The sequence below is a fragment of the Macrotis lagotis genome, chromosome 5 (assembly GCF_037893015.1).
Source record: "Macrotis lagotis isolate mMagLag1 chromosome 5, bilby.v1.9.chrom.fasta, whole genome shotgun sequence".
Taxonomy (NCBI): domain Eukaryota; kingdom Metazoa; phylum Chordata; class Mammalia; order Peramelemorphia; family Peramelidae; genus Macrotis; species Macrotis lagotis.
The window spans coordinates 113,090,322-113,118,246 of record NC_133662.1 but is presented as its reverse complement, the minus strand read 5'-3'; the positions used below and the strand labels follow the sequence as shown (position 1 = coordinate 113,118,246).

The 27,925-nt window shown below is 35.3% G+C and overlaps 1 protein-coding gene across 3 annotated transcripts in view; it reads left to right on the top strand.

Annotated features, from left to right (window-relative positions):
• Positions 1-27,925, top strand: part of REV3L (REV3 like, DNA directed polymerase zeta catalytic subunit) — a 244,142-nt gene that overhangs the window by 77,151 nt on the left and 139,066 nt on the right. For all 3 annotated transcript variants that reach the window (XM_074187375.1, XM_074187376.1, XM_074187377.1), the window contains exons 2-4: positions 13,011-13,200; positions 22,066-22,140; positions 25,158-25,318. In XM_074187375.1, the coding sequence (XP_074043476.1) occupies positions 13,011-13,200; positions 22,066-22,140; positions 25,158-25,318 (426 nt within the window). The remainder of the gene's footprint in view (positions 1-13,010; positions 13,201-22,065; positions 22,141-25,157; positions 25,319-27,925) is intronic.

Genomic DNA, 27,925 nt, shown 5'->3' with positions numbered 1-27,925 from the left:
TCAGCTGATTGCAGGATTTGCGTTTTCTTTGTCATGGATACTCAACTGCAGACAGATTACAACCAAAATAACATTTCAGAGCCACTCTTCAAAAGTTTCGGTGGCCAAAATATGCACCACCCTGTGGCTAACCTGATAATAAGCCTTTATATTCTTAACATGATGTCTTTAGACTATAGAGATCCAGTTTATTATCAGGCCTAAACTCAAAGTCTTTTTTGCTTAAAAGAATCTTAAAAAGCCCAGGATAAAACATGATGGGACATTCTCAAGGTATCCTCTAAATATGAATCAAAAAATCTCTTTTATGAATTTCTTTCCTTCTGATTAACTTCCTTCATCTAAAAGTAGAATGCAAATGGGGAAGATGGTGGTAGGGTTATTTTAATTTAGGGGGTTTTTTGTAGTAAAGTTTCATCTCAAAAATGCCCCACATTTGTTATTCTCATCAAGTCATGTCATAAATCAGGGCTTCTTACTACTTGATTCATTTATGTGTAGGTCCCCTAACTTTCTAACTCCCCTTTCTCTCCTAGCCTCTTTCCCATCCTCCAAGAGAAAAACCTGCTGAATTTGACCAAGTTACATGTTTAAAATTGCTTACATTACTTAAGTAGCCCAGAAGTTAGTATAAACATAGTCTTAAGACTGATCCTCTGAAAGTATGTACAATGGAAGATGGTAGATTTTCCCCTTTTCCTTTTAAGGATACTTTTTGTGCTTATATTCAATAGGTACTTCTCAATCAAAATCCAGACAGCTCTGTTAATTGCCCAAAACACAACTGGTTATAGAACGATTGCAATTGGTAATTATGTTATTTTAGAAGGTAAATTTTTGAAAGGACTTGATCAAGACTGGTTTATCTCTAATGGAGTTTGCCTGATATATGACCTGTACTCTGGTATGTCCTGGAGTTTTGTATCTATGAAAATCAGCTTTAGGTTTAGGATTATGGCAATTTTCTTTCTGTTTTTATCCAGTTATCTAACTTGAGGACAGTGGACTGATTTTACCTTTACTCTAGGAGACCCTGCTTAGGATCATTTCCTAAAATCATTGTTCCAAAACAATTATTAGAAATCAGACCAAATGATTTCTAAAATCTTCTTAATCCCTTAATATTCTCTATTTCTATGTATTGTAGGGCCCTAGGAAGAAGGGGCTCCAACTACTGAGGAAATAAGTATTTTGAAATGATGAATTCTTTTAAAGTGAATTCAAGATAATGTAGTGAAAAGAGCACTGGACTGAAAGTCTGAATTCTGTATCCAGCCATTAACTTGCTATATAACCTTGAGTGTCCCTTGACGCTCTGTGTTGGGCAATGTGATCTTTCAAGTCCTCCTTATCATCCTCCCTCTTCTCTTCTTCCTTCTTCTCTTAAAATAACCATCAATAAATTTAATATTTCCCAGGATTGCCCTTGTTAAAAAATATGCAGCCCACAAATAATTTGACTATTGTGTATTGAGCAGGGTTTTATTTTGTGAAAGTAGTCTGAAATGGCTACTATTTGAATTTGAATTTTTTGTCTAAAATTACGTATATTTTTTCTTGATTTTTAATAACATAAATCTTTCTTTCTCTTAAAATTGTGTACATCTTCCAGAAAGTTATTTGCTTAAGTTCATTGTCACTGAGATGGTGAGTTTGTCTTATTTGTACCCATATATAGTATATATTTTTTTTATTAATAACCTTTTACTCAGATGTATTCTCATGAATTCTCTAAAGGAGTAACTAACAGTATTTACTAGAATGCTGTACTTAGGGGCTACCAGGTGTGGTGCAGTGGATAGAGCACCAACCCTGGAGTCTAAAGTACCTGAGTTCAAATCTGGTCTCAGACACTTAATAATTACCTAGCTGTGTGGCCTTGGGCAAGCCACTTAACTCCATTTGCCTTGCAAAAATACTTCAAAAAGGGGAAAAAAAGAATGCAATACTTAGAACCAGAAAAAAACTGGGTTGTAAACATGCTGGTTTTGTAATTCTAAATAATTCACTAACTCAGCCAACCAGGCAGCTAATTGTACTTTGAGATTGGGACTAACTAAGCATGTATTTTCTCTCATTTCTCATGTGTACACTCCTGTTTCAGGTAATGATTTAATGGAAAAATTTTTGCCCCAATTTACAAAAAAAAAACCTAAATGTACCTTGTAATTAGGACTGAAATTGTATTTTCTCTCTATCCTGCTTTAATCCCTCAAGTTCTTAATGAGCACTCTCTTTATTCAGCAAATGATTCAGTGGAGTTTTAGAAAAATTTTACTTCATCTTGAAGGCTTTTTCTTCATTCCAGCTAAGTTGCCCTGAGTATAAAAAAAATAGCAAATGGGAATAAATGACTTAACAAAGAATACTGATGAAGATTTATATGGGATAATTGAAAAGTTTTGGCATTAAAAAATGTTCCATGCTCATTGAATTTTTCAAATGGCACAAAGTTGTAATACAGTGGATGACAAGATTTTTTATGTTTTTTTTGGGGGGGTGTTGCAAGACAATAGGGTTAAGTGACTTGCAAGTTCACACAGCTGGGCAATTATTAAGTGTCAGAGGTCAGATTTGAGTTCAGGTTCTCCTGACTCCAGGGCCAGTGCACTATCTACTGCGCCACCTAGCTGCTCTGGATGACAAGATTTTTTTAGAAATTGATTATATCAGATAGAATTAAATATGATTAAACATAATAAGGACAAATATAAAATCTTATGTGTAAAAATTGATTATTTTAAATAAAAACATGCAGTTTGCCTGAAAAAGATCTGGGGAATTGTGTGGACTGCCAAGTTAAATATGAGTAAACTGATATGGGAATATCTATTGAATAAACATGTAATGAAGACATTATTAATTAATATATGAGAATGAGATAGGTAATATTTCACAAACTTTATTCTTTAGCAGGTCACCTCTTTCTAATCCCACAATTTACTGACAGGTAGAGAGAATGCAAGGTCCTACTGTGTTTACTGCTTATTGACTATAAAAAGCATTTGATATGTTATAATACAGAAGTCCATTTTAAAAGCTGACCTTCAACAAGGTACTCTTCCCCCCCCGCCATGCACATATCAAAATCATACAAGATTTCCTTAAAAATGTAATTTTATTCAGTGCCCCTCTGATTATTAATGTTAAGTGAGGCATAAAACGAGATACTCTTGCCAAAGATATTTGTCACTAACCAGAATGACCACAATAATATTAAAGAAAATACTTCAACATTGTGGTCAATGAAGTGAGTAAACCATTCTTAATTTTAAAGGTATAATAGTAAAGCATATCTGCTGTCTTTAGAGGAGTGATAAGGCTATATTTGTGGAATGACACATATTTTCAGATATGATCAGTTGTGTTTATTTGTTTTGTTTGATTACATTTATTTGCTTAGAGGATTATTTAGGGGATGGAGATCAAGGAAAGTCTTTGGGAAGTGACAATGACATAATAACATTGAATCAGAGTATTGACAAAACTGATAGGGAAGAAAGGGATCATTAGCATTTGATTAAAATTTCAAGGTGTTTTCTGTTATAAAGTTAGAAGGTAAGTGAAATAAAAATGTGAATTTATGTTAATTTTTTATTGTTCAAAAATGCTCCTTTTTAACAGCTTTCTCTTTTCAATATCAAAAAATTACTCCTTTGGATCTCACTTTTGTCAGACCTCTCCACTGCCTATTCCTGTGAGTTTAGGAGATATATTAAGAAAATCCCATCCATTGAACTCTGCTATAATGGATGTGCAGAATTTAACTTGGGTGTTAATTTGGCAGCTGAAAGGTATTATGTGTCTTAAATAACCATAGTATTGTCCTACTTTCAGAAAGGTCCCTTACAGATATATATCCATTGTAAAAATGTTGGGGGTGGGGTGTAGGGGTGACATGATCACAGACTTAGAACAGCAATTCTATATCTTTCCTATATTCAATTCAACAAGCATTTATTAAGCACTATGTGCCCTCTCCTCCCAGATACTGCCTGCATCATGTGTCGGACCTTCATCCCCTCATGCCTGGATTTTTTCAGTAGTTTCCTGATTGGTCTCAAAATGATTTTTTTTAAAGCACAAGTCTGACCATTTCCTACTTGATAATGCTTGTCATCTACAAATATAAAAAAATCTTGGCATTTACATCATTTCATCACCTGTCCTTCCTGCCCTTTCCACCTTTCCAGTTTTATTTTCTTATACTTCAGGGTCTCTGTGATCCAGTTATACTGGCCTCCTTGCTGTTCTTCAAACAAGGCACTTCATCTTCTGGCTCCAGTTTTCATTTTCACCAGTTGTCTCTCAGGCCTAGAATTCTTCAATCCTCATCCCCTCCTCTTTTTTAAAAAAAATTTTAAAAAAAATTTTCTTTTCATTGAAAGATTTTATTTATTTTTAAGTTTCACAAATTTACCCCTATTCTTGCTTCCCTTCCCCCATCCCACACAGAAAGCAATCTATAGTAGTCTTTACATTGCTTCTATGGTACGCATTGATCTAAGTTGAATGTGATGAGAAAGAAATCATATCCTTAAGGAAGAAAAATAAAATGTAAGAGATAGCAAAATTACATAATAAGATAATGGTTTTTTTCCCCCCTAAATTATGGGTAATAGTCTCTGGCCTTTGTTCAAACTCCACAATTCTTTCTCTAGATAGAGATGGTATTCTTCATCACAGATAACCCAAAATTGTCCCTGATTGTTGTACTGATGGAATGAGCAAGTCCATCAAAGATGATGTTCACCCCCTGTTGCTGCTAGGGTACACAGTGTGCACTCTGCTCATCTCATCTCACTCAGCATCAGTTCATGCAAATCCTTCCTTGCTTCCCTGAATTCCCAACCCTCCTGGTTTCCATTTTTTTTCCTCTTCCCTTTTTTGGTCAGTATGACTCTATTCATACATTACCAAAATATTCCTGTTTAAGAGCAAACACAATAACCCCTCCCTCACAAAAATACAGAACCCCAATGAGAAACAAAGTAAAAGAAAGAGGAAAAAAAATGTGTTTCAGTCTGTATTCTGATACTACCTGATCTGTTTTGGGTGGATCACTTTATCATAAGTCCATCACAGAAGTTACTTCCATATTTTTCCACAGTTGCTGTTGCTGATTGTAATTCCCTCCATCCATTCCTCCCCACTACCATATATTATATTATATTTTCTCTCTCCTTTCACTCTATCTCTCTTCTAAAATGTTTTGTAGGGTAACTGAGTGGCACAGTGGACTGAGCACCAGCCCTGGGGCCAAGAGGCCCCAAGCCCACATACCACCCCAGAGACCCAGCAATCACCCAGCCCCGTGGCCAGGATAGGCTGTCCAATCTCAGCACCTTGCAAAAAATAAAAAAGAAAATATGTTATATCTGACTATTCTCTCCTATGATCTACTCTCTTCTCTATCACCCACATCTCCCCCTCTCCCCCTGCCCTTCTCTCCTTTTTACTCTTAGATGTCTATATCCTATTAAGTGTGCATGCCATTTCTTCTTTGAGCCATTTCTGATAAGAATGAAGACTCCTTCATTCCTCCTCGCCTGCTTGTAATACTTTCTCTTTGACTTGGGAGTTCTGGAACTTGGCTATAATATTCCTGGGGGTTGGTTCTTTTGGATCTCTTTCTGGGGAAGATCGGTGGACTCTCTCAATTTCTATTTTGCCCTCTGCTTCTAAGATATCTGGGCAATTTTCCTGGAAGAATTCTTTAAAAATGCAGTCAAGGCTCTTTTCCTGATCATGACTGTCATCATGTATCCCAATAATTTTTAAATTATCTTTCCTGAATTTATTTTCCAGATCAGTTGTTTTTTCAATGAGATGTTTCACATTTTCTTCTAATTTTTCATTCTTTTGGTGTTGAGGTATTATGTCTTGATTTCTCATAAGGCCATCAGCTTCCTTTATTTTCTTCAGCATTTTTTTGATCTCCTTGACTAAGCTACTGACTTCTTTTTCATGTTTTTCCTGCATCTCTCTCATTTCTTTTCCTAATTTTTCTTCTATCTCCCTTACTTGATTTTCAAAATCTTTTTTGAGCTCTGTCATAGCCTGAGCCCAACTTCCATTTTTTTTTTTTTGGAGTCTTTAGATGCAGAAGCTTGTACTTTCCCATCTTCAGATTGAGTATTTTGATCCTCCTTGGGATCATAAATTGTCTATGGTCAGCTTCCTTTTTTTCGCTGTTTACTCATTTCCCCAGCCTGTGCCTGGTTTTGGGGTGCTTCCTGAGTTTCTGAGTATTATTGAGATACCCCCACATACAAGGATCTCAGTGTTTGCGGCTCTGACTGCTCTCCTGGTCTGTGAATGACCACAAGCTCACCCTTCTGCCACAGGGCTGAAGGTGGGAGGTTCTATTGGGGGGCGGGGCCTAGACTGCGATCAGAATCTGAATGTGGTCAGGTCAGAATGTGGTCAGAATCCTGTTCCAGGGACAGAGGAGAGACCTTGGAAGTCTCACTCCACTCCCTTACCTTGGGTGGCTGAGTACTCAGGGTGCAGCTGCCTAGAGGCTCCTGCTTGCAGGCTCCACAGGCCTGCTTCCTCTTTCCTGGATCTGGGCTGCTGTCAGCACCGTGCTCAGGGCCTGGGCTTCACGCTCATTCTGGCAGAGGTCTCCCTGCTCATCTTCCAAGTTGTGCTTGGTTCTCCCTGGAGTGCAGGGAGGGAGGCACAGAATGGGCAGGGATAAGGAATATAAGATAAACAAAACTTTTTTTAAAAAAAAGGTAATTTGTTAAATGAATAAAGGGAAATAGGAAAATTTTTTTACGGGAGGCAGCACTGGAGTTGAACCTTGAAGTGAACAAAGGATTCCAGAAGCAAAGGAAAGCAAGAGAACATTCTAAGCTTTGAGGGCAGCTTGAGGCAGTGAGCTGAGAGAGAAAATCTCTCTACTTGGGAAGAACAAATAGACCAGTTTGGGTGAACTGGAGCATTCTTGAGGCTTTTATAAAGAAAAGAAAGTGCCAAACAGTTGAGTTTAAATACTTACCTAGAGAAGCTTCCTGAGAGAGTAATGTGTTTTAGGAATATAAAGTTGATACTTGAATGGAGGATTGGAGGCAGGTTTGGAACAAGCATTTGCTAAGTGCAAGCTGTGCTAAGCACTTTACAAATATTTTCTTATTTAATTCTCACAGCAATACTGTGAGAGTGGGGCTGTTATCCCCATTCTATTGTTGAGGTAACTGAGGCAGAGCAGTTAAGTGACTCACATAGGGTAAGAATGAGACAGGGGGGGCCACCAGGTGGTGCAGTGGATAGAGCACCAGGCCTGGAGTTAGGAGTACCTGAGCACAAATCCAGCCTCAGACACTTGATAATTGCCTAGCTGTGTGGCCTTGGGTGAATCACTTAACCCCATTGCCTTAAATAATAAATTTTAAAAAAAGAATGAGACAGAGGAGAGACTCTTATTAGGTACCTACTAAGGGCTGAGGTTTCAAATACAAAAAAAGAAAGACAATCCCTTCCCTGAGGAACCAGAAAAGTGGAGGGTTGGGGAGGAGGTGACCCATGTAGGGGGCCTAGAGGAGGAAGAAGTCATAGAAGTACCAAAACAGTGCAGCTGGGTGAGAAATAAGATGTCTGAACTGTCCCTAACAGGAAATTTACAGTTCATTGCCTCAGTCTCCAATGAGAGGCAGGGGGTAGCCAGGAAATAGAGCACCAAGGCTGATTGAGAGCTTGTAGGATAATGAGGTCATTCTGCCATTATGAATCTGGGTAAGGGATGATGAGGACTGAACTAGGCTGGTCTTGAATGAGATAGAGATGTTATGGAAGTAGAGTTAACATTACTTAGGAATTGTTTGGATATTGGGGAGTGGGATCAAAGGGAAGCTATATCTTGAACTTGGACCATTTGTGTCATGTTCCCTCTTCCTTGATTATAAGTTCTTTGAAGGCAAATACAGCAATTTCATGGTCCATATGAGCCATCCCAGACCATGGTCTCCATCCAACCCCCCAGACACTTAGGATCTAATACCCTTCCCTAAACATAATCTTGCACATGACATTATGTTTTGTTTTTGTACATTTAGACTATCTTGATGATGTTTTGTCAGAATGGCCTCGGGGCTGCCATGCTGGAACTGACATGTCACCTGCCACGCCTGCCCTCTTCCGCTTCCCTGTCACAGTACTAATAAACATTCTTCAACAATGCTGCTGATAATGATGATAAAGATGTGATGATGATGATAATGATTGGCATTCAATGTCAATGAATGTCTTTTTTATTTCCAAGGTGAATTAAGATGTGTATGAAAAGTCACTCCACAAAATTAAATACATCTAAAAAAGGAATCATCTATTTTGCATATATGTAATATATGTATATATATGTAATAAAATAAAATGTCCTACCCTTTGTTGAGGGAAATATTTTAATTCATCTTTAAACTGTTTTGAATTAAAGAGAGAAATAATAATCAGCATTTCAGCATACAGAATTTAAAAAACATTTTGGACTAAATAGGAAAAATAGGATTATAGTATTTCAAAACTGTATTTTTTAAATTAAAGAATAGAAATAAGTTATACCATATTTATTCAGCCTATTTCTAAATATAAAACATTTCTTCCCTTTGAAGCTTTTATTAATCTTTGAGATTCCTGTCCTAAAAAATAAAATTTCACCCAGAGATATAAAATAATCAGTAGCATGTTAATTATAATGCATAACTCAACACCTCTTCCTTTAACAATGCTTTCTATTTGGGGGGAAGGGGGGGAAGTACAGGTCAAAATGAAAGATTATTTTAATCAAGACAGCACATTTTTAAGGCCAACAGTATGTTTGTTGGAGAAACTGACATGATTTGCAAAAGATTGAAAGGCAGTGTTTGTATTTGAGATATTCTTTTTCTTTCAAGTCTAGCCAGAGACAAATTTCCTGGCCTTACAGTCATCCTAGGATTAAGGAGATGTTGTAGGAATACAGGAGAAGAGGAGGATCATAAGCTTACTGATCTATTTAAATAACAGCAAGAGATATAATTCTATGATTCTGTTTCTTGAATTCTAGATCAAAATACCAAGCATGTCCTTTATAGGGAAATGTGAGAATGTAGTTAAAAGGCACCAAAAAGAGAGAAGAATATTTTGGTTGCTTTTCTTTTTTTATTGTGAGAAGCCAGTCCTTTTATTTCATTCTAGTGATTGTGTTTTATTCTCCATTTCCAGAGAAATAGATTTTGTTTTTTATGAAAGAGGGAATGGAATAGTATTAAGGTACTTCCATAATATTAAGGAAAGTCCATGGGAAAAGATGTTTCATATGGGGACGGGATTTGGTGAAAAAAGATGATGGAGCAGGATAGGGAATGATATTGCATTGGGGCAGGCGGTTACTGCAGGTCATCAGGTCCCTGCAAATGTCTTCCCTTGTGAGTTCTGGGACTAGACTAGGGCTAAATATAGCAATCTGATTTCCACAGTCTGGACTGACACTTTTAAGAACTAAGAAAACTACAAAACATTTTATTCCCCTGTAACTATTTCTATTAAGTACTTGCTAGCAGATATTTCTATATGATTTTTCTCATATTTTCTGTTTCTATTTCTATTTCCTAATTTTTTTTTTCACATAAAAAATCATGTTTGCTTTCTGTTCCATGTCTGTATATTCATTCTGTACTTGGGAAGGGAAATGAAGGGTGCCACTAGCTAATGCAGAAAATTTAATCAGGCTGGGTCCTTAAATATCTGTCCTTCATAATAGATTTTTTTTTCCTTTAACTGGAGACTTCACAACATATATGTTGAGAGGATCTCATAATGATGATTTTCATGGCCTTTATTTTTTAGCTGCTGAGATAATAGATATAATCATATGATCTAGAACAATTTGGCCCCATGCTAAAGCTAAACCTAGCCCATAGCAAATCTCTGATCTCCCAGAAAGTGCCAGTGTAAAGTAGGGAAGGTCATTCCCTTGATCCTCCTTGATCTTCCTTGCAGAAAGTTGTGGTCTGGAAAAAAAAATCAGTCTCCTGTTAGAGGAGGACTTGAGGGATGAGACCAAATACTCAACCAAATTTTATTACACAGAGACAAGTCCTGGTTACATTATTTCGTATTAAAACTCACCTTTTAGGTTTTCTGAAACTGCGAATCATCAAATTGCAGTTCCTAAGCATAGGTAATGCTCTTAGATCACAGAATTACATCAAATAAACAATTTATCAAGAGGGTACTTTGTATCCAGTACTATCATAGGACTTTAAGGAAATGGAATGGAGAAGAGAATCATAAAATTAGCCAAATAAAAACCATTTAATAGCCTAAACTTGAAATTTAGGACCTGCTTTTTAAACCTTAGATTTTGATGTGATTTATCCTTATGTTATATTTACAATTGTTATTTTTACTTTGTAAATTCATAATTTAGTAGCTAAAGGTAAATTATTCTTCAGATTTTCTAGCCAGTTTTTTCTTGTTTAAAAGATTATTGAGCCAATTTGTTTTAACTTGATGAGCTACTAATATAATTTCTTAAAATATTTTTCAACAATATACCAGAAAATTCTTGATTTTAAATAATAGCTTATTTTAAGAAAAACTTAAAATACTATAAAAATGATCCCTCACTGCCTCAAAGATGAGAATCTAATGAAATCTTTTTAAAGAAAAGATTATTTTTGTCTAAGATGTAATAAATATCTTTCTTAGAAATTCTGTTTAAAAATATCATTAACAGTTTTCATTTTTTCCAAGATAGATTTTTTTCCAGTGCAAGATTGGATAGAAAGATTTATGACAATGTATATGTATGTACTATCCTGTGTGGGCTTCCTCGCAGTGTACAGTTTGAAAATTCATCCCATTGTGAACATCTGGAGAAATATTTTCCTTTCTATATTTACAATAACAAAAAGCTTATTTCAAATTCAGTTGAGTATGAACTTTGGATAACTTTGATTATTTTTTAATGCTTAATTTGTAATCATAAGAGAATTTGCAAATTGTTTTAGCACTTGTGTTATATTTTGTCACTTTGGTCTCCTTCCACTATTTGCTTCCCCTTATAATTTTGAGATTCTGTGATGTCAGCCTGTTTTTCAAAAAAATTCTGCCAGTTTTCAATTCCACTAGCAATTGATAAATCTACCTATTTGTTCATAGCATTGATAACATTTCTAGTTGAAATTATTTCCTTATTTTTAATGTCTACTGATTTATAAAACAGTAACCATTTGTGTATATTTGTTTTTCTGTGATTTTCTTCTATTCCATTGATCTATTTTTCTTTTCTCCAGTGCCAAATTGTTTCAATGAAAACTATCTTATATAATATTTTAAAATCAGGAGTAAAGAATTTTCATTTTTATCCAGTTTTGATAGGATTTGCATTTTTTCTGTGTAAATATTTTGATTTTATCTGGTCTCCCTCCCTGCGACTTTCCAAATTAAAATACATTTTCTTTGCCACCATTTCTCTATAACTCTTACCTTGACCCATTAAAATGAAATGAATGTGTGATATACATATTTGTATTCCCAGCTTTTAGGACTCTGCTTAGCGAATTTAATAAACACTTTTCATTTATTCATTCACTTACAGTTGAGGTCTTTTTATGTGAAGAGCATCAATGATATAATTAGTTTGTACCTGAAAAAATCCAAATGATTTAATAATTTTCTTCTCAGCTATAAAGATTAATATTATCTATTGTATTAAAAATGGAAACTGAAGCTATTCCAAGAGAAGTAAAACTTATAATTCTGCAGAAGTATGTCAGGATTGGTAGTTTGAATCGGGATACTGTGTGCAGGATAAAATCTCTGTGTATGGCATGCTTTCTCAAATGATTTTATTTGTGAAATATGACATACATGCATTCATTTATACTTTCTTACAGGATCATCTAAAATTAAGGAACTTCTTTGCCATCCTGTCACAGAGATTTGCAACCTCTAGTCCTTTTTTTTCCTGTTGTATGATTTTTACTCTTAAATCCATTCTTACAGTTTCCTAGGGAACATGTATTCTTCAATTATCTGATTTAGATTTAGACATTCAAAAATTCAGGAGGAAGAATTTACAATAATATCTATTGAGCTCTCCCAATTTCGTAGTTCTTTAGAAGCAAAATTCCATATTACATTGCCCACTAGCAAAGAATACCTGTTTATTTTTCATCCTGTTTTCCCAATTCAGTTTTTAGAACACTTATTCTAAGATAATTATATATATTGGGGTTTTTTGTGTAGATTTTTTTTGAGTGTCACTATGTACTTGCAATAATCTTGATAGGTAGTATAGGAATATTTTTGTATTGTTTTACTAGGGTGAAACTATGAACAGTTATGTTTCCAAACTATGACTGCCTTTTGAAATCCTTTTATTTGTTCACTGATAAGCTAGAAAACATCCAGAGAGGAATAATCATAGTGGTGAAATGACTTGAATCTATGGCATATGAGGATCAGTTTAAGGAACTGCAGCTTAGAACAGAGAAGATCAAAGGAAACATGAGAGTTGTTTTCAAGTATCTGTATGATTGTCACATGGAAGAGGGATTTAAATTTGTTCTTGTTGGCCCTCAAGAACAAAGTTGGAGTAATAGGGAAACGGTTCAAAAAAAGTGAAAAATTTAATTTTGATGTCAGGAAAAATCTAACAAATTAGAGCTACCAAAAATAAAATAAGCTTCTTCAAAAGGTATTGAATTTCTTTTCATTAAGCATTTTCAAATAGAATCTGGATGATCATGTGCTGAGTGTGTTATAGAGGGTAATTATTTGTGCATGGGTTAGGCTAGGTAACCATTATGGTACCTTCCATCCCTTCAGTTCTGTGTTTTGGAAGTACTTGAGCCTTCCACTATGTATTATGAAATACACAGGTGGTACATATAACCACTAAACACTAATTCACTTTGTATCTGTATCTTTCTGCCTACTTTAATCATCAAAATTCTGCTGCTAGGATCTTTGAAGTTTTCCCATAACTCAAACTTGTTTTTTCTTACTATGTTTCATTTTAGGCCAGAAGACTTGTCTTCATTTGCATGGCATCTTTCCTTACCTCTATGTGCCATATGATGGATGCGGACAGCAGCCAGAAAAATATCTCCGTCAAATGGCTTTCAGTATAGACAGAGCACTTAATGTGGCTTTAGGCAACCCATCTTCCACCATACAGCATGTGTTCAAAGTGTCTTTAGTATCTGGAATGTAAGTATCTATTGGACATTTTTTAAAATCTTCTGTTGACCTATATTTATGGTGATTTTTTTTTTTATGAAGAAGTTATTTTCAATTTAAATTTAGGCTCAAGGTTACAAAATGTTTTACTCTTAACTGGTATTTGTGTGTCACCTCTAGGGCAAATCTGGCAAGTTGCCCTCTTTGCTGTGATTTTTCTGTTTGTTGCAGAAATTATAATTAGTGAAGTGATAGCATTGTTCTGTTCTTTCACTTTTTGTTTTGCTTTCTGGGATCAGAGCAATGGATTTTAGAAGACAAAGCACAGAAAGAATAAAGATTTATCATGATCTCATGAGGCCAACAATTATCTTGATTCTAAATCTGATCACTGCCTTTCATTTTCTCTTGTTTTAAATCCATAGGTATATTTAGTTATATTTAAATCAGTATGTATAATTAGGAATTCTTTTGAGATCTTTACTTAAAAAATGAGAGCAACTGGGTGGTGCAGTGGATAAAGCACTAGCCCTGGAGTCAGAAGGACCTGAGTTCAAATTTAGCTTTGGACACTTGATATTTGCTAGCTGTGTGACTTTGGGCAAGTTACTCAACTGTAATTGCCTTACCACCCAGCCCCCCCCCAAAAAAAATTAATTGTGTAATCATGTTGATTGCTGCTATCCATTATACCAGTAGCATAAAATTAGCTGTTGATTATCAGAAAAAGTGTTTTCAAATTTTATTTTACATTATCCTGCTTCAAGCCTTCATTTTCTTTTGCCTTGTTTGTTATCTTATTCTAATATTTGGTCTCCCTGCTTCCAATCTTCCCTCTTTTCCAATCTTTCCTTAATATATCTCCCCAAAATAATCTTCCTAATATTGTAATACGCTCACTTGCTTATGTCCTTACCCTATTTTTAAAAAACTTCAGTGATATCTTATTCCATATAAAGAATGAAAGTTCCTTATCCTAGATTTTAAGACTCTTCAAACTGAATCCAAACCATCATTCCAAGTTGCTTTTTTTAACCCTACCCCCCCTCATATGAATAAAATTTTGCACATAATGACTTTTAAAGAGACATTCAATAGAAAACTATAACTCATAGTTGTCACACCAGTTCAGAAGAGAAATTTAAACCATATTTAAGGATTAGGAAGTTATCTGCATAGAGTTAATAATTGAAACAATAGTGTTTTGGAGTGGGAGGGTCCAGATGCAAAGCATCAGTCCCCACAGACATAACAGAGGGAGATGAATGACTGCTTGCAAGAACAGTCTCTATGAGTAGTGTAAGTGCCTACAGAGGGCTACACCTGGGTCAGACTTACATATTGTTTGAGATAAAATGGCTAATATCACAAGGAGAGTATTCTCTCCTCTGTTTTTTGTGGGGGGGGGGTTGTTGTTGTTTTAGATTTTTCAAGGCAGTGGGGTTAAGTGGCTTGCCCAAGGCCACACGGCTAGGTAATTATCAAGTGTCTGAGGTCGGATTTGAACTCAGGTACTCCTGACTCCAAGGCCCATGCTCTATCCACTGCACCACCTAGCCGCCCCTATCTCTCATCTGGAAGATGATTAAAATAAGAATATTTTCTAAATTACCTAAAAAAGGAATAAGAAATGAAGAGCCAGGAATTAGGGAACTTAACCCTAATGGTATCATCCCAACAAGAGACTGGAAAGGGGCAGTGCAAAGGACTACCAGTCAAGAGGAACCATGTGATTGAATTAAATCACTGATATAGTATAAAAAGAAAGAGAAGCAGACAAATAGGAAAGAGTTTGTAACAGACTCACACTAAGATGGGCAAGTGAAAAATGATGATGATGATTTCAGCCAGGGAGATTGAGTTAGGGTGGTCAAGAAAATCAGGAAAGAGCTGTATCACAAAAGCCAAGGAAGGCAGAAGTTTTCAGGAGGTTGTAGTCAAGTGTTAGATGCTGTTAGAAGTCAAGGTGAATGAAGAATGAAAGATGTCTCTGCTTCTATGCAGCATCTAACAGTTAAGAAATTATTGGGAGCATGGGAGAGAACAATATGAGTTGAATGTTGGTCTGCAGTCTGATTGCAAGATTGAAAAGTGAGCAGGAGATGAAAGAGTAGATTGGCTGTTTTCTAGGAGGTTAGCCATAAAAGGGAATGAATTATAACTTGATGGAATAGCAGAATCTAGTGGAAGGATTTTGTTTTAAGAATGGGGAACTCTGGACAGATTTGTACACAGCTAGGAAAAAACTAGTAGATAAAAAAAAGTTATTAAAGATGAGAGGATATGACTGATCAAACAAGCTTTCAGAGGAGTTTGGAAGAGATAGGATTAAGGGACAAAGTGGAGATATTTAGTCTTTGACAAGGAGGTGATTCACCTTATTTAGCATTTGGAATAAAAGGATAAAATGAGGAATATCATAAAAGTGTTTTGAAATATAGAATAAGTGATAAGAAAGTAGCTCCTTCTGAGAGGAAAAGGGTAGAAGGGAGTATATAAGGAACTTGAGAAAAGGGGAAAAAAGTTTTAGAAGAAACTTTTTTGGGGAATATTACAGAGTTCATCAGGAAGAATAAAAAGATCCAAGTGCAGCAATGAATGTTCTACTGAGAGTAGAAAATATGTGTATCAGAACTAGTCAGTAGTAGAGTTAGTGACTTCCTACAGTCACTTGCAGAAAGTAGATACTGTGGAGAATAAGGAGTTACAATTTGGCAGGACATAATTAGCAATGGCACAAAGGAGAAAGGGGGAGAAAACTGAGCTATAGGTTCTGGAGGTCACTATGACAATGAATTAGTTTAGGAAGCAGGGAGAGAGTTGAAAGGATAGGAAGTTATAATGAATGAAAGGAATTTTAGAATCAAGGAGGTAGTATTGTTGTAAGTGATAATGACATATAAGATCAAGGGTTGGCAAACAATGAGAGCCAAATCTAGCATGTCCATGATCTGAGAATAGTTTTTACATTTTTAAATGTAGTAAAATTTAGTTTGAAAAGGCCAAAAATCCTCTTTTTTTTAGCTATCAAACAGGGGAACGAGATTGGCCATAGTTTGCTGGCCCTGTATCTAAGGTGTAATCATCCCCATGAAAAGCTAAGATACAGTGAAGAAGCAGATCAGGAGAGAGAAAGAAGTGACGAAGACTGAGTCAGATACTGAACTCTGAGAAATGAGGCATGATGATCTGAAGACTGGTAGATGCATATTCTAGGCGAAGTGATACCAACACAGAGTGATATCAAAGAAACTGAAAGGTCAAGGGTTCTGCTTAGGGATGATAACAAAGAAAGAGTCTAGAAGTGGCACTTAGAAGTAAGAAGTATGACTATTCCTCCTAGTTCCTGGTGTTTTGTTGGTATGAAAGATCTATCTAATACTGGGGAAGGTACCCAGAAATCACATATCCTCTAAAGAAAGCAAAGTTTCAGTTGGAAAGATTGTGGATGAAAAGGTTTAGGCTGCATGGTGATTTGTTGATGATATAATGCAAATTCCAGAAGGAACAGCACATAGAAAAGGGCAGAGGACAGACATTAGGGAGTGATAGAACACAGATGACCTTATCATGTTCTACCTTGTATCATGTTTATTTTTGAACATGATTTATCCCCCCTAAACACTGTAATAAGATTTGGGAGACCTTGGTTTGAATCTTTCTCATATTTGTACTAGCTCTGTTGTCCTGGGCAAATCATTTTATCACTTTGAGTCTTTTGTTTCCTCATCTGTAGAATGAAGGGTTGGACTTGATAGACTCTAAGATCTTTTTGGACTCTAAACTAATGATACTGTAACTGATTCTTCACTGTGAAGTGGAGGAAAACTTCTCAAAGACTTTGTCAACAGAATACAGATTTTGGCAGATTTTTCCATGCTGGAAAGATCAGCAGTTTGGTCCACATCACAGATTGTATCTACTTTTCAAGGACCAGCCAAGCAAACTATCATACTAATAAGCAATAGTGTTACTATCAGAGGAACTTAGTCACATCAATCTGATTTTTTTTTTTTCTATAAACAAATCCAGGTGGCAAAAGGATAATGTAGTTAAACAGGAGGATGACTCCAGGCTCTTCCTGGAGAAGCAGATAAAGAAATTGGTAGAGTAGATTTTATTGTCCATCCCTAAGGCACTAAGAAATTTCATTTCATGAGGCATTTCATGACATTGTTCATGATAAATGTTTTCAAGAAGGATCATCTTGAAAATAATTGTACCTAACATAATCCTTCCTTTCTTGGTTACAAAAGATGAAGAGGTAGGGAAATTTTATGAAATACTCTATTAGACCCTCAAAATTAGAATAGTGTGTGCCTCATGACTCAGTGACTTTAAAGTAGACACAGGGGAAGATAACAAAAAAATTTCTAAAATATGGTTCAGGAATAAAGAAGGATAGATAGAAAGACAGAGCATTTATTGAACATTTACTGGGTGCCAACCATTGTGCTAAGTTCTAAGACCACAAAAACAAGCAAGCAAGACCTCTGCCATTAAGGCGTTTATATTCTAATGGGGGTGGTAATGGTGATATGGAGATATAAAGTGTCTTTGAGGTCTGACCCTTGCCAGACAAAGGCAAAAAAGGCAAAAGCTCACCAATCAGAACCAGAGGTTGAAGTTCAGGTTTCAGTGGGGTGTAAGTGAATAGCAAAAGGTTTATAGAATACCCTTCTAAATCTACTGTGATTATTTACTTATGGTATTTGCTTAGATCATTGAAATGACTTTATAGGTTTCACTTAAATGATTGACATGCATAATTACTTGTAATCCAAAATTATTTGTAATCATATGGAAAGATTTAAAGATAGTCAATCATCAGTGATTAACATGTACCTACTCTTTCATAATGTCCCCCTTCAAAATATTGTAGAAACCCCATTCCCCATCTACTGCCTGCTACCTTGTTCCCATCCCCCACACTGCAAACTACCTCCAAAATCTACCTACCCCTTCCACTGTGCTTTCTGGAATAACTGTTCTATAGATAACAAATTTACTTTCATCTTAATCTTTTTCCTTTCTCCAACTTTCCATTGCATTCACTGAGATGTCTCCCTACTGATGACTCAGCATCACCCTTTCCTGATTAATTCTTTCACTCATATTTCCTAATTCACTGGTCATGAACAAGGAGACAATAAGTATTCATTTCTCCCCACTGCTACTTGCAGATTCTCCTTCTGCCACTTTCATTCAGTAGCCTCCCTTTTGAGGTTCATTGAATTCATATTTATCATTCAAATGAAATTCTGGTGACTGTTATCTCTATCAACTTCCAGAATTCTCTCCTCCATCCTTTCTCATTATTTCAATGCTTGGCTAACAGTCTTTCTGTCTTTCCCAACTCCTGTCTCAGTGCTAGGGGATTTCCATATACACATTGATATTCACTCAGATACCCTAATTACTTTCTTCCTTGATACAGGAATTTTCCTTGACCCACTCCGTTTTACCTCAGCTACCCAGAGAGGTGATCATACTTTGTTCCGTTTCCATATTCTGAACTCTAAAACTCCCCTGACATAATTTTTTTAATCATCTTTCCTTCTTTCTTATGACTCCTTTGTGAGCTGTTCTTTGTCCTCCATATGAGCTCCAGTCTCTCAATCCTATAGTTCTTGCAGTGTCCACTCTCTCTTCCATTCCACATATTGACCCTTTAATAATCCAGTTCAGCTCTATACGTTCTTCCTTTCTTCAGTGCCTTGACCACGATCCCCAATCTTGCCCTGCCAAGCCCAATACTTGGATTACTCCTGCCATCTTTTGCCTTTATTCAAAAATGCTCCTGAATGAAGCCGGAGACAATCATGAAACCATGATGATAATCTCAACTGGGTGATGATGTTTGTCCTTCGTCCTCAAAGAAGACCATGAATTGGATTAGAGTGAGGGGGTGCTATGCTAAGTTGCCAGCCTCACTTTCTCCTTCGGAGCCATCTGGGTCCAGTGGCCAGCTATGGATCAGGACAACTAGAGATGGCCCTGGATGTGAGGCAGTCAGGGTTAAGTGACTTGCCCAAAGTTACATAACCACTAAGTATCAAGTCAAGAGAAGAATCTGACTGGATTCAAACTCCCATCGTCCTGACTCCAAGGTCAGTGCTCTATTCACTTCTTAGAGATTTTATCGTCCACTCACCATAATACCTTTCCCCCGAATTTTTTTGATCTTCCTCAAACCTCCCATTTCCCACTCCTCCCTAGCATTTCCCTTCCTAGCTAAGAACTTTCTCATATTTCACTGGAGCAAAAATTAATCCTTTCACTGAGGCTTTGTCACCTCATCTCACATGTGGTCAGATCTCTTTTGCTACTGTCCTCCATCACTTTTATCTTAAATGAAGAGGTGGCCCTTCTTGTCAAGGCCCCTTATTTACCAAATGATCCCATTCCAACTATTCTTTTACAGAAGATTATTCACTCAACTGTTTACAGCCTCTCACTAATCTTTATATATCTGTCAGTTTTCTGAGTGTTTCCCTGCTGTTTATAAGCATGCAGGTCTTCCCTCTATCTTCAAAAAAATTATCACTGGTTGTTTCCAAGATAACTCATCTTATAGCTCTATTTTCTTGGCTTAACTCCTTCAGAAAACTATTCAGAAGACTCTGTTTCCTTCCTTCTGAACTCAAAGACCTCATCATTTAAATGCTCTCTCCAAAGTTACCATCAATCTTTTTATTGCTAAATCTAAGGTCTTTTTTTCAGTTCTCATACTAATCCAGTATTTTGCAGCTTTCGACACTTTTCAGTCATACTCTTCTCCTTGATATAGTCTCCTTTGCTCATTCTTCATTTAATTACATCTGCTAAATGTGGGTATTGCCAAGGCTCTGACCTGGGTTCTCTTCTCTTCTCTTCTCTCTTCTCTTCTCTTCTCTTCTCTTCTCTTCTCTTCTCTTCTCTTCTCTTCTCTTCTCTTCTCTTCTCTTCTCTTCTCTCTTCTCTTCTCTTCTCTTCTCTTCTCTTCTCTTCTCTTCTCTCTTCTCTGCTCTTTGCTTCGCTGCTCTGCTCTTTCTATATATTCTTTTGGTTGGAGATTTCATCATCTCCCATGGATTCAATTATCATCTCAAAGATGATTCCCAGATCCATTTTATCTAGTCCTTACATCTTTCCTGACTTCCAGTGTCTATCTCCAACTGTCTGTTGAAATGAAAGATCTATAAACATCTTAATCTTGAGAAATTAAATGAAATTGCTATATTTTTAGAACCAGAAAACATAATTAGAACAAAAAGAATCCACCAGTTCTTGAACAAATTCTCAAATGAAAATATCCAGGAAAACAAAATAGTGCAAGAAGTCATAAAGAAAAGGATCAAGTACCAAAGAAATGCAGGTAGAACCAGACAAGCCTATATAGCAACTATCATAATGGATAAAAAATAATCTTATAATATTATAATAATATACAAGGTAAATAGATGCAGACATACAACCAAGAATAATTTCAATTCAGTGATAAAACCCAAAGCCAGATTGTAAAAGCTTGAGGAGTAAGAAGAGAGTAAGGGGAATCAATGACTATCAGTTATCTTTTCTGGGATTTTAACTATGAGCAAAAGGACTATAGGACAATAGCCTATAGATATTATTGGGGTCTGATAAAGGTTTTAGAAAGATAAAAAAGACTTAGACTTGTTTATACTTTTTGTAATTTGCTTTGTCTATATTTGTTTGCATATTGTCTTCTCCTGAGAGTCTAAGCTTCTGAAAGGCAGGGACTGTCTTTTGCCTCATTCCATATCCCCAGTATCTAGCACAGTTCCTAGTTCATAGTAGATGCTTAATAAATAGTTTTGATTGATTGGAGTAGGGAAAAAAACAGTAAAGAGAGAGGTTAAAGCCTTGGGAGAGAAGGGATATTCTTGTAGTTGTGATCTCCTGGGCATCACAGGAGAGATTATGTAGAATTGAAAAAAATAATTAAAGAACTGGTGGGGAAAGGGCACATGTAGAGAACTTGGCTCTAGTACAGATAGATTAAGGTTTTGTTAAGCATTTAATTTTGTCCCAAGCACTGTGCTGATCACTAGGAATATAAATATAATTTTTTTTAAAAGTCTCTTCCCTCATGGAGTTTATGTTCTAATGGAAGAAGACAACACATACATGGGAACTGGAGAGGATCGGGAAGAACAGTGGATTGAAGAAGGAAAGGAGGAAAAAACTGTTGGGGAGGAGGTAGAATAGTCCAGAGAGTGAGGAGGAGAGCCAGGAATGAAACATGGCCTGAGCAGTCTATGAAATGTAAGCCCATGCCAAGAGAGTAAGCCCAACCAGAAGAGAAGACTGGAGGGTAGAGACATCCCTAGGGAGAGAAGACCACTGGTCAGGAGGTGAAAAAATTGAAACAATAAGTAGTAGAAACAGCAGACTATGTAAGAAGCCCGATTTGAATATTTATTTATAATTATTTGTTAGTTTGAATCTTGTATGGGTTTTCTTATTAAATTAAATGCACTATAGAAATACACCATTAATAGTTCATATTATATAGTATGCCAGGAATAAATTTTTTTAAAGTTTACTTTGCCACTGATGTGGCACATACTAACAAAACATTTGTAGATTTGATACTTGATACTTAACTGGAAGGCCTTATCAAGTATATTATACTGTCAGTAAAAGACTTTGGAAAGAATAAAGCTTCGGGGCGGCAGAGCACCAGCACTGAAGTCAGGAGTACCCGAGTTCAAATCTGGCCTCAAACACTTAATAATTATCTAGCTGTGTGGCCTTGGGCAAGCCACTTAACTCCATTGCATTGCAAAAGCCTAAAAAAAAAAAAGAATAAAACTTCCCTGGTGTGATAAGTATATTTCTTCATTATTTTATAATGAAAATAATTTAAATGTCTGTTTTCTTCTATTACAGGCCTTTTTATGGTTATCATGAGAAGGAGAGACACTTTATGAAGATTTACCTTTATAATCCTGCAATGGTGAAAAGGTACAGAAATAGTGAAATTAGAAACTGAATAGTTTTAATAATATATTAATATTTAAGAAACTGTTACTTTGTTCATATGGGAGCTTTTTCCACTGAATCAGATGTCATTATGATTGCAGTTTATAATCTTAGAGAGTTTGAAGTTCAAAAGAAGTTAAATAAGTTGCCTATAGTCACAAAGCTAATGTCATAGGCAATATTTCAATCATTTTAAATCCTTTACAACCTGACCTCCTGACACCTTTGCCATCTCCTTCTTTGTTTTTGACTTTTAGATTTTTCAAGGCAATGGGGTTAAGTGGCTTGCCCAAGGCCCCACAGGTAATTATTAAGTGTCTGAGGCCGGATTTGAACTCAAGTACTCCTGACTCCAAGGCCGGTGCTCTGTCCACTGCACCATCCACTGCAACACCTAGCTGTCCATCTCCCTCTTGAACCATGAATTCTGCAATCCATTCACACTGGTATTTGCTGTTTTAACACTCCATCTACAGACTCCAGACATTTTCAATGACTCTTCTCCATGCATAAAATACTTTTCATTCTCATCACCACCTTCTGACTTATTTGAAGCCATAGTTAAGATCTCATCTACAAGAAATCTTCCCTATCACCCTTCTTATCACCTTTCCTCTGTTGATGATTTCTCAATTATCCTTTATATAGTTCATTTGTACATCATCGTTTGCACATTCTCTTTCCCATCAGCTTGTCCTTGAGACTGGGGCCTGTTTTACATTTCTTTGGATTCCAAGTGCTGAGCACAGGACCTGACACCCAGGAGGGCCTCAGGAAGGCTTACTGCCTGGTTGATGCCAAGCCCAGCCCTATCCAGAAACTAGGTCTCCTTAAAGGAAGACCATGGGCTCTGTCATTGTTAATGAATAGCAACAATTAACATATTTGCATGTCATTTTATTTATTGTCTATCTTATATCTACAAATACATATAACTGGTCAACTAACATTGGAGTTACTACTATGTGCCAAGGACTTTGTTAAGTGCTTGGGTTATAAGAAAGGCAAAAAACAATATCTTGTTCTCAAGCAGTTCACGGTCTAATGGAGAGCACACCATAATGTTCAAGGACCAATAATCCAGAGTTTACTCACTTTAAACAATGGAGAAAGTTTGAGGCAAATAGATTTGGTTAATAAAATTACTGTCCTTGATGTTTGTTTCAAGTACTCCTTCCACTTCATATTGTTAAATTTTAGAATGACTTTTCCTAGGCTTTATCCCTGGTGTTTCTTAAAATAAGCCCAAGGAAGGAGGCAGCTAGGTGGTACAGTGGATAGAGCACCAACCCTGAAGTCAGGAGGATCTGAGTTCAAAACCAGTCTCAGACACTTAATAATTGTCTAGCTGTGTGACCTTGGGCAAGTCATTTAACCCCATTGCCTTAAATAAAACAAACAAGCAAAATAAGTCCAAGGGAAGGGGGCAGCTAGGTAGCTCTGGAGTCAAGAGGACTTGAGTTCAAATTTGACCTCAGATTCTTAATAATTACCTAGCTGTGTGGCCTTGGGCAAGTCTCTTGACCCCTTTGCCTTAAATGAATAAAACTTAAAAAAAATAAGCCCAAGGGACCAGTCTGGAAGTTAGCTTAGGGTGAATAGGCACATTCTTCTTTACAGTTATTTCTGCTCTTTAGCCTGGCTACATTTCAAAGCTTTTTTAACATGATAGATATTCATCATTTCTGAGATTATGAACTAGAGCTCTAGTTCTCTGGATAATCTTTAGGTCTAAAAAGGAAGTCCTCCTGAGCCGGTTTATGTTTATAATAGCAGTTTTGACTATATTTTCTTTCCTGGCATGAATTTAAAATTTAATTCTTTATTCTTCATTTGGTATATAATAAAAAAGTAATTTTTTAAAAATGTAATAGAAGTTATTTTTCCCTTTAAAATGATGAGGATTTTTAATTTCTCCTTTCCTCAGAGGCGACTAGAAATGAGGAATGGAATGGAGGGGGAGAATAGGTATTCTTTTGCTCTGCAAAAGTGGTTGGGGAACAATTTTTTTCTTTAAGTCTCTGAAATAAAGTACTATATAACATTTCATTTGCTATAAATAACTTCTGGAGTTAAGTGATTTTATGTATATCTTCTTAATTTTGAGGGCTCCTTTTTTTTTTTTTGTAAACAAAACCATTCAGATCAAATTACTTTGAGACAAGAGAGGTAATAGTAGTCTTTTTTTAAGGTTGCATTATAAAACTACTGGTTGTACCATTTCCTTTTTTGTTAGCCTCTAGGGTTTATATTATTTCTACATGTAAGATTCATTAAGTCATTTTTAAAGGATTTTATAAATTCTTAAATTAAGGAAAGAAACTCTTTTTGAGTTAGCCAAGCTAAACATATTGTTTCAGATTCTTCCAAGGTAAAATCTATTAGCTGAAAATAAAGAATAATATCAGCTGAGTGTTTTGTTATTTTTTTTATGGTTTCTATATAATCATTTCAGTCTTATACAAAAAATACATATTAAATTTTTTAAAAACTGAAAGTGATTTTTCCTTTCAAAAACAGAATTCTTTTTGGAAATGCAGTTATTTTGTTTAATAAAGTTTCACTTTTCATTAAATAAAAATAGTAAAATGCTTAAAAAAATACACAGAGATTGCTCATGTACCATATTCATTTTTTCTGAGTTCACATAATTGCTCTGTTACTATAATAGGTGATATAGTTCCTTAGGATTTTTCTTCATGTATGGCCTGAACAGGATGATCTCTGAGGTATCTTCCAACTCTCTTACTGTAGGATAAGCAGAAAGAGAGTTTCAGTTCAAAGAACACTGAATTTGAAAACAGAATTTGGGTTTAAATCTCAGTTTTCCTCTTTATTGAATGTAGGAACTTGAGCAAATCACTTAAACTTCCTCAGATTCAGGTAGTTTGTCTACAAAATAAGAGAGTTAAATGAGATAATTGTTAAGATTTCTCATGGTCTGAATCCACAACTCTAAGGTTTTCAGTTGTAAGTAAGTATTTTATTCTTCACTTTAGGATATGTGAACTTTTGCAAAGTGGAGCCATAATGAATAAATATTACCAGCCTCATGAAGCGCATATTCCCTACCTCCTCCAACTCTTCATTGACTACAATCTATATGGAATGAATTTAATTAACCTGGCTGCTGTCAGGTTCCGGAAAGTGAAAAGAAAAAGTAAGATTTATTTTCTAAATTTAAATTATATTTATTTATGAAGTTGTTAAATGTTTGTGTTTCTCTATAACAATCTTTGTCATAACAACAGAAGGGCTATAGAAATAGCTTAATAATAATAATAAAATTTACTAGTTTTTCTGTTTTGTGATTATTCAACAAGTATCATACTAAGTAATAGGCCCCAAAGTATACAAAAAGAAAAACAGTCACTATGATGATTGTCCTTAAAGGGGCCTATATTTTATTTGGATTAACATAATATACATTATCAAATGCAGTATTGCACAACAGATCAACAAAAAATAGTACAAAAGTAAAAGAATAATTGAAAATAGAGGTTCATAATCATAAAAAGCATTCTGGAAGATATGAGTTGTTAACTGTATTTTGAAAATGGTATATATTATAGGTGTAGTGTTAAGGAGGAGAGAGAACATAGCAGGGCACTTGGAGTGCTACAGGAACCCTTCAAGCTTAGTTCAAATACCACTTCCAATAAAAGAACTTTCCTAATTCCCCCATTGAATTACTCTACTACTGAAATTTATTTTTTATTCATTTTTGTATTTACTTAATCTGCACATTGTTTCTCTCCAGTAAAAGATAAGATCTTTGCTTCCATCCTTTTATCCCCAGAAATTAGAGGGTGCCTAATAAATGGGGGTTTTTCAGTTGAATTAAACTGAATTAGATTTGAATTTAAAGACACAACAGTGCAGGAATTGACCCAGTACAAATTCATGCTCTATGTCTTCAACTTTGCTTTTACTACTAATTGGCAATCTTTTTATTCATCTCTGTCTATTCCACCCCTCACTCTTGGTAATTTCTGTTCCCTTATTCAAATCACTAGATTCCACCTCCCTGTTCCAACTTTAGCTGGATAATTTCAACTTCTAAAATATTAAACTTATCCAGAATGAGTTTTCTAATTACTTTTACATATATTATGTACATACACAGTTAATATGCTCCCTGAAAGATCAAAATGTATGTTCCAGTGGTCAATAGTATATCAATGGCATGCCTGAGGAGTTAAATGGATTATTATTTAGTTAGCCATCAAAGTGCTGGCTCAGTGCTACATACTTATCACCTAAACTATATTTACATACTCCTATTTCTGACTTTCTTTAACTCGTTTTCATTTCTTATATTATTTCTAACTCTCATTACAGTTTGTATTATTGTATTAGATTATTATTGGATTATTGGATTAGATCTTTTTCATTAATAGAGTTTTAATAGCAGTTATGTGATAATATTGGTCTCTGACTTTAGAGTAAAATTAAAGGATAGAATTAGGGCATTATTTGTATATGTACAAGATTTGAAATCGAAAGTTTTTTATATTTTGTTAATTTTATTTAATGTAGCCAATTTGATTGTAAAGGAACTGTGATTCTTAATGATTTTTGTGTACCCCATGGTACCTAGCATAATGCTAAACATAAAGTATGTCTCAGTACTTACTTGGTTGTTGTGAGAAACAAGTGAAAGGAATTAGAGTAAAAATAATACTTGAAGATGCAGTGTCTAGTGAATTCACGAGAACATTATTGTGCTGTTAAAAGTTGAGAAGATAGAGCCCAATAAACAACAAATACAATGGCTATAGTAATGTAAATGAACAAGAATAAAATAATAAAAATAATGTCACAGAATTTTAATGATCAAATTTGACTTTTCGAAAGAAGAGATCAGAAAGCACTTCTTGCCACTTTTTTTGCAGAAGTCATGGACTATGGATATGAAATACTGAATCCATTGTCAGACTTTCAACATTGATGGTTAGTTTAGTTCATTTTTTTCATCTTTTCTTTTTCCTCTTGTTTTATCCTTTATTATAAGAGCTCATTGTCCAATAAGAGATTCATGGAAAAAATATGCAGGAAAATGTAGGTGATATAAAAACAAAAGATAATAAATTTCTTTTTAAAAAAAGTTGAGATTATATTTATGAAAAAAATTAGTTTGGGAAATGCTACATTTTAGACATTAGTTTGATTGCTGATTGAAAATGACATATAAGCAATGAAATATAAAACCCTGAAAAGATGATAGTAAAACTGCTATGGGAAATGTAATTTGAGAGTAATTTATAGAGGTGATAATTGAAGGTATGAGAATGAATCAGCTTTTGAAGGAAGCAAATATGGATACAGAAGAGCAAAAGAGGAAGGACTGATACTGAGGATAGTCTGAAAGGAACAGAAGAAGTACCATCCAAAAGGAAACCTCTGAGAGAATATAATGGTCTAGACACCCAGAAAGATTTTCATGAAGATAGACTGGTCATTAGTGTTAACACTTACTTCACAAGAAGAATTAGTACTGGAAAAGACCATGGATGAGATCATTGGTAATTTGAGAAATCACTTGAGTGAATGGAGTCTTAAAAATTGAAAGCAAATTGTCAAACTGATACAGTAAAGTGAACAGAACCTGGAGGATAATTTATGCTATTAAAAACAACATTGTAAATAAGTAATTTGAAAGACATAAGACATCAAATCAGTGATCAATTATGATTCCAAAAGACTTATGATACACTTTACTATCCTTCTTTCTGGCTTAAGAGGGGATGAACTAATGAGCAGAATA